The 14,880-nt window shown below is 32.9% G+C and overlaps 1 protein-coding gene across 4 annotated transcripts in view; it reads right to left on the bottom strand.

Moving 5' to 3' along the window:
• LOC126758824 (nuclear factor of activated T-cells 5) overlaps positions 1-14,880 on the bottom strand; it is a 95,023-nt gene that overhangs the window by 28,858 nt on the left and 51,285 nt on the right. The window contains exons 1-2 of one of the 4 annotated variants that reach the window (XM_050473208.1): positions 13,960-14,559; positions 7,931-8,590 (exon numbers count right to left, since the gene is read on the bottom strand). The exons of 1 other annotated variant lie outside the window; for it this stretch is intronic. In XM_050473208.1, coding sequence (XP_050329165.1) covers positions 7,931-8,060 — 130 coding nt within the window. In that variant the 5' untranslated portion in view covers positions 8,061-8,590; positions 13,960-14,559. Of the gene's footprint in view, positions 1-7,930; positions 8,591-13,959; positions 14,560-14,880 lie in introns of those variants that run through there. 2 more of the 4 variants (XM_050473209.1, XM_050473212.1) reach the window with 2 other exon arrangements.

The following is a 14,880-nucleotide window of genomic DNA, read 5'->3' as shown; positions in this document are numbered from 1 at the left end:
TCTTAGCTTGCATCTCAAGATGGGTGATGGTGCGTTACACATTCTTTATAGAACGTGAATTTTCGTAGTAAACTTGAACGATTTGTAAACGTTGGTCAGGCGTAAGTCTTTCAATGATGAAATCTTAAATAATACTGAACAAAAAAGTAAAGTTGACACGACTCACGCGTGATCTGTCAAAAAAAAGCTATTGATAAAAACACCTCTACTTGGATCACCTGTTACATACTTATGTATGTATGTATGTACATAAAGTAAAAAGAAGAAAAGACCAAAAATTAAATGTTTTGAATGTCGAGAAATCAAAGCTTCACATCAAAGAATTCCAAAAAAGATTATGCGAAATAAATAAGAGCAAAACGAAAAAACCAAACAAAAGCTTTGGAAAATAAACATTTGCATTTTTTGCCTAAATCAAAATACTCGTTAATATTTCTGTAGTGGAAATAAATAAAAAAAATACTCATAACATTTGAAATCGCAAATACTAAAAGCAAAGAATTTCTTAAAAAAAACTAAAAAAAAATATAAAAGTAAAAGCAAACAAAATAAAAAAAATTAAAAAAAAATTAAAAAATTAAAAAAAATTAAAAAAATGAAAAATATAAAAATAAAAAAAATAGTATTAAGAAAACAAAAAAAAAAAAATAATAAAATAAATAAAAATTCGAAAAACTATAACAATTAAAAAAATAAGAACTCAAAAAAAAATTATAAAAATTATGAAATTAAAATTTTAATTAAATAAAATTTATAATTTAAAAAAGAACATTATTGGTTTCTTAATAGCAGAAAAACCTTCTTCTAAAAAAGAAATGAAAAAGTTGAACGTTTATAAAAACTTAAAAAACAAGTAAGGAAGGGCTAAGTTCGGGTGTCACCGAACATTTTATACTCTCGCATGATAAAGTGATAATCGAGATTTCATTATACGTCATTTACATATTTTTCAAATACCGTATTTTTGTAAAGTTTTATGCCGCTATCATCATTGGTTCCTAAAGTACATATGTATATACTCGTATTATACAGAAAAGGCATCAGATGGAATTCAAAATAGCGTTATATTGGAAGAGGGCGTGGTTGTGAACCGATTTCACCCATATTTCGTACATGTCATCAGGGTGTTAAGAAAATATTATATACCGAATTTCATTGAAATCGGTCTAGCAGTTCCTGAGATATGGTTTTTGGTCCATAAGTGGGCGACGCCACGCCCATTTTCAATTAAAAAAAAAAAACTGGGTGTAGCTTCCTTCTGCCATTTCTTCCGTAAAATTTAGTGTTTCTGACGTTTTTTGTTAGTCGGTTAACGCACTTTTAGTGATTTTCAACATAACCTTTGTATGGGAGGTGGGCGTGGTTATTATCCGATTTCTTCCATTTTTGAACTGTATATGCAAATGCCAGAAGAAAACGACTCTGTAGAGTTTGGTTGACATAGCTATAGTAGTTTCCGAGATATGTACAAAAAACTTTGTAGGGGGCGGGGCCACGCCCACTTTTCCAAAAAAATTGCTTCCAAATATGCCCCTCCCTAATGCGATCCTCTGTGCAAAATTTCACTTTAATATCTTTATTTATGGCTTAGTTATGACACTTTATAGGTTTTCGGTTTCCGCCATTTTGTGGGCGTGGCAGTGGGCCGATTTTGCCCATCTTCGAACTTAACCTTCTTATGGAGCCAAGGAATACGTATACCAAGTTTCATCATGATATCTCAATTTTTACTCAAGTTACAGCTTGCACGGACGGACGGACAGATGGACGGACGGACAGACAGACATCCGGATTTCGACTCTACTCGTCACCCTGATCACTTTGGTATATATAACCCTATATCTGACTCTTTTAGTTTTAGGACTTACAAACAATCGTTATGTGAACAAAACTATAATACTCTCTTTGGCAACTTTGTTGCGAGAGTATAAAAATGATGCCCAATTTACTGTTTAAAAAGTATCTGAGTAGTAATTGTACTGCGTGTATTTGCATATACATACAACACTTTATTTATACATATGTATGTATATGTGTACATATGTATGCACAGGTGTGCGAGCGTACTGTCTCAAAGCCTTATTTGCATGTCTACAAACATGACTTCACTAATAAGTAGTGTGTTAAAAGCTTATCAGCAACACTTGCCCATACTTATAATACACACACACACACACACACATAGAGATAGGCACCTATACATAGCGTGTGACTTCATGCCGTCTTTTGCGGCATGATTTCGATTAGATTGTCTTGCCACGCACTCGATATGCACTGAGAATTGATATTGCCAATAGTAATGTGGCGCCAGCAACAACAACAACCACAATATATGTAGGAGTGTTGAAGAAATTCGCGAAAAAAGGCTCGTCGAAATCAGAAATCAGTCGTACCTAACACTAGACGAGCGCTAATAAGCGACTTATTACGATTATCTATATAATTAGTTGATAAACAATACGATTTTTTTTGGTGTTGTTGCTTTTTTTGGCAAAAATTATAATGGCATGTGATTTTCTCATGCTCCCAAGGTTTTGCGATAATGCAAGATATGAGTCAAATTTGAAAGATTTTTGGCAAGCAATATGTATCATATATGCCTACATATGTATGTACATATGTACATATATTTATGTAAACACGTGGGTGGGTGCTTACGGAGGTAGCGCATAAAGTTTACTTAGTTGGCACTAGTTTGCGAAATGTTTGACAAATAGAGAAGTGTGTGCGGAACTGTTTAAAGTGAACTGTGGATAGTCAAAGCGATTTTGTTTAAAGATTAACAGCTACAGTGAGAAGGTAGTTTCATTTAACTCTCTAACAGTACCCTAGCTAATTGCAAACGGTCACAAAGCCATTAACCTCTCACTGATAGCTTGAGAGCAAAATAAAATCGTAAATAATTACTAAACAGCTGTTTTCATAAATATTTTTCGAAGCCATTAGGAAGCATAAAGAATTTTGAATTGGTAGGCTGGCAATGGCTTGAGTCATAACTTCGAAGTCGTAGATAAATTCGGCTAACATGGAGCCAGCATTAACAACAACAATAAAGTCAGCCTCGAAACAGAGTAACTCTTGCCAACAAGTGCTACTGCGGACTGAGTAGGCAATTGAGAAGTAAAGTCCACTCTCGACGAATTAAGATCAAATTCAACACGTTATTCATCATCCCCGTCCTGCTATATGGTGCAGAGGCGTGACAACATCTGATGAGTCGTCGTTACGAGAGAAAGGTTCTCTGGAAGATTTATGGTTTTTTGCGCATTGGCAACGACGAATACCGCAGTCGATGGAACGATGAGCTGTACGAGATATATGTATGACGACAGTGACATAGTTCAGGGAAGAGACAGCAACTACGTGATGTCTGGTTGGTTAGGTCATGTCGTCCGAACGGATGAAAACGCTCCAGCTCTGAGAGTATTCATCGCAGTATCTGCCGGGGGAAGCAGAGGAAGAGGAAGACCTCCACTCCGTTCGAAAGACCAGGAGGAGAAGAACGTATTCCCCGAAGTAGATTTTTCAGTTTCGAAAACAAAAAAGTCACAGCTCGGCTTGCTGGCGAATACCATGTCCAAGTGTTGACTTTCGTTTCATGTTTGGCCAAAAAGTCAGTCACAGCGATGCTAGAATCTGATGGCGCATTCGGGTTTTTTGGCACGAGGGTAGCATTAGCATGCTTCGTAGCCAAAACATTAACCAAAATGTGTTGTACTGAGCCATAACGATGTTGAGTTCCTATGCGCTCTCTGTGATGCCAACAAGAAGCACTGCTTCCTTAAGGGGTTATGTGTGTGAATTTTCAAAAAATATTTTCACTACTTTCTGAGAAATCGTGCTAACCGACTTTGAAAACGATGTCTCGAGAAAAACACGATCAAAGACTGAAGTAGCCGATCGGTCTAGTATGACGGGGCACTTTCCCATAGATTATATTTCCTCAAATTTTACAGCGATTGCCTTGAAATTGTTTGGAAAATATTCTAGACATATCATAGTATTAAAAACAATAAAATAAACGATTTAATAAACTCAATTAAAAATAAAAAATAAAATTTCACATTTATTTTATTTTTTTATGAATAAAATAAGTATCTTATAATTGTATTGAAAAGTAGGCAATCTTATGCGTGGATCCCATTCGAGCAGGTTTAGAAACGGCCGTTTGAAACTTCTCCTGCAAAAAAACGCCTGTTGCTAACTTAATCTAGTTCAACTTGTAGCATGCGATCGAAGCATATTAGGAGAAGGCTCGTCCAGTCAAGCATAGAGCGCCGAAATTAAACCGATTTCAATATCGTGTGGCTAATTAAATGGTTTGAAATAGTGAAAAGAAGTTTACGCAACTTCTGAGCATAAGTATGTGTATGTGTGTATATACATGTGTACATATGTATGTATGTACATATGTATGTATAGTAGATTTATTTTATTGTATATAAAATAAGCAAGTGTAGATATTGCGGCTAATTAAGCATGTGATGTTTAAGGGCGTGTGGCACCCAATTATAATATGTATAGTTTTTTTACTTATTATTTTTTTTGAGGGTTAACATTTTAGGAAACCATCAGTTAACTGCGAATTTCACAACTTGTTATCTTATATGAATTCTCAAATTATCACGAGAATGTATTAAATTACAAAATAGCGCCATAAAGCAATAAAAAAAAACGAAATGACACCGTAGCGCTAAAGAGACGAATGAATGTTGCCATTTCAACGCTACATTTAAGGAAATGGCAAAGAGAAATTAAAAAGTATAAATAAACAAAATGATTGTTAGACAAAAACGAAAAAACCGTACGAAAAAGCGCCACTTTCACGAGAGTAATGCCGTGGCACCCAAAAAATTAAGCATAATTGACAAGGTGGCAAACATTTCTGGGCCTTTTGGCAATCGTAGCACACTTATCACATTAGGCGCACTCTTAAATGCGCTCTTTCGCTGCGTGAAAGAAAAGAAGCGAGCGGAGTAAACATAAAAACGAACGTCAAATGAATGAAATTTTAAATTTTACAGATAACACGGTACGTTTGCTATGCTTTAGACCGCTACTAAATGGCCACTTCTGAGAATTTTAACCAAAATCATGCACACACACGCCTAAACATGTTATACATGTACACATACAACTAGTAGTCGGTTTAGTTAATCACAGCATGTGTAGTTTCTTTTGTGCTCTGCGTCAGCTGCTTGTAGAAACTACAGATTAACAAGTATTCCAGACATTTTTCACACATATGCACATACATATGTATGTGCATTTACATATGTATAAAGTATGTAGATATAACGCTGATAAACGCCAAAACTAGTAATGCGAATTAGTGGCTTGACAAACTCACGGTAGATCAACGGCGCGTTGAGTCCATTGCGTATTAAAAAAATAAATAAAACTCTTTCAGCAAATGTACGTGTCGAGAAAAACTAAATCACAAATTAATGCTTCTTCTTCTATGACACGCGCACGCGTTTTGCTTGGCTTTGGCCCAAAATAGTATTTAACATCATTATCTGCACATACTTAAGCCAATCACTTATTATTATAATTTCCGAGGAAATAAATCACAAGGTGTTTAAGTAGAGCTCTTATGCATGAAATTTACGCATTCTTGGCGACTCTTAACCGTTAGTCACACGAGTGGAGTACTGAAGGTAACTCTCTTACGTTCGTTTCATATTACAAAGCGCTCGCATTCAATTTGCTAGAAAAATAAATTGAAACATATTTGCTTGGATAAAACTATATGTGACCTGGTCTACGGAAAGGGGGCTTAGGTGTCAAAAAATCAATTTTCTTTAATGAGATAACGAGAAACTGACGAAACGAGTTGTTTATTTTTAACAGCTGTTTCCCAGAAAACTAGTTTTCGCACGTTAGCTCCCTTTTCGTAGACCAGGTCACATATTGTGATATTAGTTTAGTCTACGTAGTGCTTAGATTTCACTTCAGCACCTTTTCACTATAATTAACCACAGAAGCCGAGTCGCTGATTCTTTTGCTTCACAGATAGCTTTGTGTGTGGTTAATTTGTCATTATTCAAGCGATTTACTAGATGTATTATCAATTTATGAGGTCCTTAAGTTGTATTTTCAGTGCAATCATAATTTTAACTTTATTAAGGTGTATCACGCTGATTTTTCGGCAAATCCATTCCAATTTTTGCCGAACCGATTGTTAGAAAAAAACCTCCAGACTATTCAGAATAAATCTTCAATGAAATCACCCTTAAAAGTATGCTCATAGGCATCACTTTCGCACTACCGCAAACATCAAATTACAAAAAGCACCCGAAAACTGTTTAAAATCACCTAAAAAGTTGGTAGGACTGTTCTGAGTTTTGTATTTCTAACCCAATTTCGTGTGCGGAATCATTGCGATTGTTGGAAAAGGCTTACGGTTATTCAGTTTTATCAAAAACACGAGCCTACGAGTGGTACAGAGTCAGAGCAGAAAAAGAGAGTCGAAAGATCACTGAAGAGATGCCTCGTGCTAGACGACCTGCAGGAGGTCCTTCAACTGATAAAAGTGTTAAAAAAAAATAAACGATATGGTGCTTGAATATTGTCAGGCAAGTGGTAAAGAGATGGCAAGAAAGTTCGACATCTCTCGCAAGTCCGTTCGACTGATTTTGGTGGTTATTTTGGGTATCAAACGCCTTCTTGCTCGACTCGTCTCAATAAATCTGAATTTTTTCCGAGAGTACCGTAAACAGGTCTTTTCGAACATGCTTGATTGTGCGAATTCTGATCCCACATTCAAGGAGAGCATTATAACTATCGATGAGACATGGGAATGGAGGAAAAAAAAAGAGCCGAACCCAAAAAAAATCAAGTCAAAGCCGCTCAAAAATCAAGGTGGTGCTTATTGTTTTTTCGACATTCGTGGTTTGTTCCGGAGGGACAGACGGTTTATGTATATAAGGTTTATGTATGTATATAAGGTTTATATATGTATGTAAGGTTTATGTATGTATATAGGGAGTTCTATTTGGCCGCATTGAGGCATTTGCATGGGAACATCCATCAAAAACGCCCGGAATTGTGGAAGAACAACGATGATAATGCACCATCACATCGAGTCACGATTGTGATCGAATTTAAAGCCAAAAATGCAATGAATACCATCGATCAACCCCCGTATTCACCAGATTTGGCGCTGTCTGATTTTTTCTTTTTCCCCGAATTGAAATTGTCGTTCCGTTGAAACCGTTTTCAGTCGATCGAAGAGATAAAACAAAATTCGCTGAAGCAGCTGAAGGTCATCCCAAAATGTGCTTATCAAAAGATTTTCGAGGGCTGGAAAAATCGTTGGCATAAGTGTATTATGTAGATCTTGTGGGGATTATTTTGAAGGCGAAAAAATAAATATTGATGAATATTAAAATATTTTGGGCAATAGAACGCTGAATTCGGAAAAAATTTTGCTAAAAGTGTACTACAACAAGCTGGCCAGGTATCAATATACATATTTGGTATTTTGTTATTTTGAGATCGCGTCTGTTGAAAAAATTTCATTTATTATTTTTCACATTACTGTACAATTTTTAAGGTCGCTTATTTTTGAACCAAATTAGCTGCTTGCCAAAAAAAAAACGAGTTGTAATATTATTTAAATGCATTTTCTTATTTTAGCGAGTGTTCTTTTGCCGCTTGCTTGCAAATTAGTATAGAATATATTGAAATATAACGGTATGCGTAAACATTTTTACTACGCGGTCAGTTGAAATACAATAAATATTGAAAAAATCTTCAAAAATGTTACAAGTTTTCAGCTGAAAATTTAAAGAGCAGGAACGAGCCAGCATGACATTTTGAAAAATGCAATTTTTTAAATAATAATAGCGCTAAATAATAAAATTACATATGTATGTATGTATATGTACTTTAAAATATAAAATATAGTAACTGCATTGCAGCTTACCAAAATTACTTCTGTAATGATGCTGATGTGCGGCCGCCAATGAGCCGTTACCCGCGTTGTTGTTGTGCATCTTGGATGGAATCCGATAACCGGATTCGGAATAATTATACTGATTGTAAGTGAAACGCATTGTTATGCCTTTTGACTTGTGCCGTATTTGACGATGATGCTCGCTGGTCCGTTTGTTATTGCAGCGGCGGATACAATGATAACAAACAAGCGCCGAGAAAATCGAGAAGAACTCGACTGCCTGCCTGCTTGCCTCTGTAGTTTATATGGCAACGTTGCAAAAAAGACTGTTTCAATGTTGTTTTTATTTTTATCTATACGCGTATAGTATATAAGTTTGTTGTTATTATTTCAGTTTTTGTTGCGGCTTGCTGTCCGCTGCGTGCCTACGAACTGGTTTCTTTAACTTGGGCGCGCTTTTTCGGGTTTATTGTTATTATTGCAACTAATCGATGATATTTTCACTCACAAGCACTTCTCTGTTTGATTGTGCGCGTTTATTATTATTTATGTATTTTATTTGTCACTAAATTTACTTGCACTCAGTTAGGTGGTTAAAGTAGTTGTTTTTGTGCCACATTTAGGCCGATTGTCTTTATCTCTGTCTTTGTGAAAAACTCTGATTTGCGGCATTTACTTGAATCACTTCAACTTCAAAAAATACAAATACAAAAACGAAAATGAAACAAAGTAACGAAAAGTATGAGTTTAAGGAATGCAAATTTAAATAAATGCGTATTTAAAGTGAATATCAATTGGTTTTGAGCGGCACAACAAATTTCGAATGAATAAAAATGCATTTTATTTGTGTTTTATTTTATTTTTTCTTCATTTGCCACTTTTGCCTGTTACTGTGGCGTCCGTAGAAAGCCAGCAAGCTGTCATCAGTTGGCGAGTGCAAACAGCATGAGCTTGCAATTGCCAAGCGAATGTGCAACAAATGCGGCCACTATGACCATAGCAACATTGGCACTGCAGTGTTGTTGTAGCGGTAAATATGCGCGCCACTGCAGGCGTTGGTGGGTTTTTAGGTTAGCATTTGCTTTTTCAGTCTTTGGTATGCGATAAAAATTGAGCAATAAATAAAATAAAAAAGTTAAAAAAGTATAAAATTTTCGAAAAAAAAATTAAATTGAGAAAAAAAAAAATAAAATGAAAATAAAAAGAAATGAGAAAGAATATAAAGAAAAAAAGTAAAAAAAGAGAAAAACTAAAAGAACCGTTGCGACTTTGCGAAATTTTGCATTTTCCACAACTTGTTTTCACACAAGCATTTAAATTCGTCGTGTTTTAAGCAAGAAAATACCAACTTCGTAGACTTGAAAAAATTAAATAAACAGTAGAGTACTTGAAATAAATTAAATAAACAGTAGATTTTTATCGTCAGTTTATAAACGTTAATATTTTATCAAACTGATCCAAAATTTCATGTATTTTCTCAAATATAAAAGTTGTTCTTAAAAGAACTTGAGTTCGATCGGTCAATTTGTATGGCAGCTATATGCTATAGTGGTCCGATATCGACGATTCCGACAAATAAGCAGTTTCTTGAGAATAAAAGAACGTGTGCAAAATTTGAGAGCGATATCTCGAAAACTGAGGCACTAATTCGCTTATATAGAGACAGACTTAGATGACTAAATCGACTCAGCTCGTCATGCTTATCATTTATATATTAATATTCTTTATACAGTCTCCGATGACGCGTTCTTCTTGGTGTTACAGGCTTCGTGGAACACTTATATACCCCGTTCAGGGTATAAAAATAAAGCTCTTCCCCAGCGAATATTGCAAAATCATTTGAATGTATTTATTTGCCGCGTTTTTTCTCAACAATCTTTGACTCATTTTTTTTATAATATTTTATCAAACTGTCCTGCTTTGAAATCTCGTCTTATTTGCTGTTTTCATGAATTTAGCTTTATTTAATTTTTTATATATGAATATACATATTTGCAATGTTTGTCGCGCTGATTTCCTCTCATTCTGCTATCGGCGCAGTGTCTCAGCCGGCCACTTGCTGCACTTCTACGCACACACACATGCAAAAAGCGCACATATTATATGGCATATTTGTTGTAGGCATTTATCTGGCTGCCTTTGAGTTAATCATACTACAATTATACATACGTTCATACGTACAGATATTGCAATTTAAAGGATGTTAACCTTGGCACAACACAGCACAACATATTCCGTTGTGTTTTACACGCGAGCGCCCTTTCGAATAACTGGAATCCCTTCACTGTCAACGCTTGGTTTTGCATTTAACTGTTTTTTTTTTTGTTTTGGTGTTCGCGAATATATATTTTTTTTCTGTAACCTGCTTAACAGTATTTCGTGTGGTTTTATAAGATGGAATCTTGGCGATTGTGAAAGTGGCAAAGCCAGACCTTGATGCAATATTTTTAATACTTCCTACTATAGCCAGCAGTTCGACGACCGCAACCGTTAAGAACTTGCTAGAACACTTGCAGTCATTTGTGACTTGTCACAACTGTGACCGGACACTGTCTAAGTTCAAGGTTACTATAAAATCTCAAAACAGACACAGACAATTAAATTACTTTGGAATTAAATTGGAGTAGTTGAGAAGTTCAGCAGATACTAGTGGGTATTCTACTTGAGGAAGTAATACAAGTCGCTAAGTGTCGCGCTTATAAAGTTAAGTAATTTAATAAAATTCGATTTAATAAGAATCCTGAAACCTTTTAATGCATTAACTGATCCGTAAATTGGAAATTCTCGGGTGTTTTTGCAATGAGTAATGTGAAATCTTAATTTTTACACCAGTTAAACTACACCCTGTAGTGTTCTTAGTTTACTTCGTATTTGCTTTTGTCAAAACCAAAAACTTTGAAAAAAAAAGTTTATTAAGACAAATTAATCACTAGAAAATGTGTTTCGGTTAAGGAATGTAGTTTTTCGACAATTTCCCTCTAGATTCAAGTATCTCCGGTCTTTTGTACCGTTAATAAAATTAATTAATGAATGTGAAAATGATGATTTAACGACATATTTAGCTTGAGAATAGTTTTAATAAAGAATAAATAGTAATCAAACTGACTTTTAGAAAAAACTTATTTCGCAACAAATTCAAAAAATTTAATTATAGTTCTTTTGACAGCATATCGAGAGATTATAGAATCACCAATATTTAGATTTAAATTTTGAAGTACGAATATTTTTTATCTAGCTCTCGAATTAGTGAGTAAAAATTAACGTTTTATGACCGCCGAAGACTCAGTTTTCATACTTTATACAATAATTTTCGAAAATTAAAAAAAAAATAATGTTTCAACATTTTTTTAATAATGCAAAAGCTATAATCGCAAAAAAATCCAAGAGATATGTATTCACTTTTTTATATAAAATCAAAAAAGCTTTAAAAAATATAGTTTAAGACACAATATTACCGAACCGACACCGAGCAACATACTTATACATACATACGTAGATCTTAAAAAGTTACTCAAAATCGACGAGAAAGTTCATTATTTAATTTGTATTTAATAAATTCAGCAGCAAAATATTTTATTTTTATAATTTAATTTTACTTTCAACAATCGAATTAAAGCGAAGAAATATACATACATAGTATGTATGTATGTTATGTATGCCATTTTCTACAAAAATGAGCTGTTACTGAGCCTAAATATAAACAGTTATTTCGTTCTATTTATAAAACATATTTTTTTGCCTTCACTTGGCTTACGCTTAAACGGAACGAAATCGGAGACTGGCTTAAGACATTTATTTACTTTTAGAATGAAGACGGTTGATGGAGTCGAATGGTATAAATAATATTCAAATGCAAGCCGGAAACACCTGTGGATTATGCAACTAGCAATTCGCTGGCATTATAAACAATTTTTTTTTATATATGAATGTATGTATGTATGTATATGCATTGACATTTTTATTAAAGAATTTAGCGATTGTTTACTATAATTTCACCTGTGCGCAAAACTTGTGGAAATATTTAGAATGAAATGCTTTGCTCAGCTGTGGGGAATGAGCGTTAATTGATTTTTTAGAGGGAGAAATAGTTTTTATTTCTTATTTTCCATAAGTATTTTTTTTTTTGTTTATGAATAAAAACATTTTTTATTTTTTGCATATATTAGTAATTTGTTAATAAATTTGAAATTTTCTTCTTTCTTTTAATATTAAAACATTTTTTTTTGCATAAATTAATAATTTGTTTATAAATTTGAAAATTTTTTTTATTTTTATTTTTTTTGCTGGTTGCAAATATTTTTTATATAAGTTCATATTAATATGTAATTTTGACCGCTCATGTAATTTTTATTTAATTATTTTAATATATTTAGAATAAAACGTTTTGTAAATTGTTGGGAATGGTAGATAACTGGTTTTGTTTTTATAAAAAATATATACTATATACATATTTATAATTTTTTTATTTAATAATATTTATAATTATTTAATTTAAAAATGATTTTCGTTCTTAGAGGACTTCAGAGTTAACTTCAACATTAACCTTAGCATTAGAATTAGCATTATTATTAATATTTTTGTTGTTATTAATAATAATAATATTATTAGCAGAATTTTTTAACAATTGTTTCATTTTTATTTTTAGAAATTTATTATTTTTTCATAATTTTTTTCATAATTTTTTGTTATTTATGAATTCAAGATTTTTTTATTATATTCTTTATTTTATAGTTCTGGTCATAAACAGTTTATATTTTAGTTTAAGTATAATTTTAGCCGCTCATATTATTTTTACTTAGTTTTTATAGTAACATTTTATTAATAGCCCGTTTTATAAAATCATTTTTTTAATTGTTTCTGATTTGAAAAATTATTTATTTCTTTATGTTTACATATTTTTTTTAGTAAAATTATCTTAATGACCTTTTTACAAATCTATTTTTTTTTAATACGTTTTTGATTTAAAAAAGTTATATTTTATTATTTATACATATTATTTGTAGTAAAATTTTATTATTTATAACTTTTTCAATAACTCATTTTTTGATTATGTTTCTGATTTACAAAAAAAAATTTATTTAAATTTAAATTTTATTCCTTTTCATAATCACAATTTTTAATTTAAATTATGTTTGTGATTTAAACAAATTTTATATATGCTTTTATATCTAAATTCCGCCTCATAACAAATTATTATAAATTATTGTATATTTCTGAATTTAAAAATTGTATATTTCATATTTTTTTAGTATCAATATTAATATTATTTTTCTTATAATCTCTTTTATTTTTATTTTATTATGATTATGATATAAAAAAGTTTTATATGCTTGTATATCTATTTTTAACGCTCATAATGTTTTTATATTGTATTTTCATATATTTTTATTTTTGTACTAAAATATTTTTATTTATCTTTTATTTTAAATACTTGTATATATTTTTTCATGATGATAAATATGTTCAATAACTCGCAAATATTTTTTTAAATAAATTATATTTTCTTCAGATAAATCTTATTTTTTGTTCGCTCACTTTCAACATTTTTCTCAACACTTTTTCAATTCAAGAACCACTGTCATTTTCGGTATTATTTTTTTTAAATTTGTCGCACTGAAGAAATGTTTGCAGTACACTTTATGCACTTGCCACTTGCCACAATCTATTCTTTTGAAGTGATATTGTAACTCTGTGCGATCGCGATTTTCGCCAACGATTGCTTGCATTTAATTCTATACCGAGCATTTTATACCGATCAAATGCGTTTTTGTAGAAATTATGTTATTGTTGTGGCGCTTTTTCTGCGTTAGTGTAAACAAAACTAAAAGTCACAATAAAAAAGCTACCACCAGCACACGCACATCGTGATATTTATGCATGTTCAAATGTATGTATGTATGTATGTATATAAATCAGCACCATCTCTGGTTGGCATTACATACACACATATGTACATATGTCACGAATCGCACAATTCAAATCAAAGTGAGCATTTATGTATGCATATTTCTATATGTATGTATGTATGTACATGCATTTTTGCATGTTTTGATTAATACCCTGCTCTGCCGCTGCTGCTGCTGTTGGCCGTCCGCCTCCTTTTGCGACGTTTCCAATTTATGAAAGAACTTTTGGCACAACGATTTTTCAGCTTTTTAAGCACAATTTTGTCTGTCGGCGGTGACAGTTTTGCGACGGCTTTTTGCGAAATTTTATTGAAAACTCTCAATTTGCTCTTAACACGATACTCGTATCATACAGCAAGCAAATGCTAGATTTCTAACATAGCACAACGAATGAGGACGAGGGCAAGTCTGACGGACCACCGACGATAGGCTGCTGTTAGTCGCTGCATACGCATTACACGATGATACGAAGATGATAAGATAAAGTTCTTAAATAGATGTCAAAACAATCTACAATGTCTATATATGTATCGCAGCTAGCTGACGAGCGAGCGCGAATTTACGAATTATCGAAACAGAACACTGACGAGTGTTTTTTCAGCTGTTTTTTGTATTCACTACACACCGCAATGCTTCGCAAATCTAATTTCACACAATACCACTACTAGCTGTATAATTTTATATCATATTTAAGTATAACGCGATGTTATCTCGCTTGCTTGCTTGCAAGTTCTGCGTCCGATCGCTTACGTTGAGATCGATGAACTGAAATGAAAATCGTGAATTTCTGAAAAGCCAGCAGAACCTGCCCGATAGCTTTCGCGTTCGTAAACTCGCAAAGCGAACAAATCACTAGAGTGCAGTGGCTGAGCTGTATAAAGCGGCAAGCAGCGAGCGGCGCTGAATAATAAAAATACAAGTAGCAGCGGCAAGTGAACGCACTGATAAAGTCAATGTAAAAAAACACGAACACGCTGTTTCTCACTAGCCGCTAACATGGTAAATATGTACACACAGCCAAATGTGCATACAGTGGGCATGAAAAGTATGAGAACAGTGGTCACTGATACAGCG

Source organism: Bactrocera neohumeralis, chromosome 5 (genome assembly GCF_024586455.1).
Source record: "Bactrocera neohumeralis isolate Rockhampton chromosome 5, APGP_CSIRO_Bneo_wtdbg2-racon-allhic-juicebox.fasta_v2, whole genome shotgun sequence".
NCBI classification, from domain to species: domain Eukaryota; kingdom Metazoa; phylum Arthropoda; class Insecta; order Diptera; family Tephritidae; genus Bactrocera; species Bactrocera neohumeralis.
Note: the sequence above shows the minus strand (reverse complement) of the source record. Positions and strands in the feature narration are given on the sequence as shown.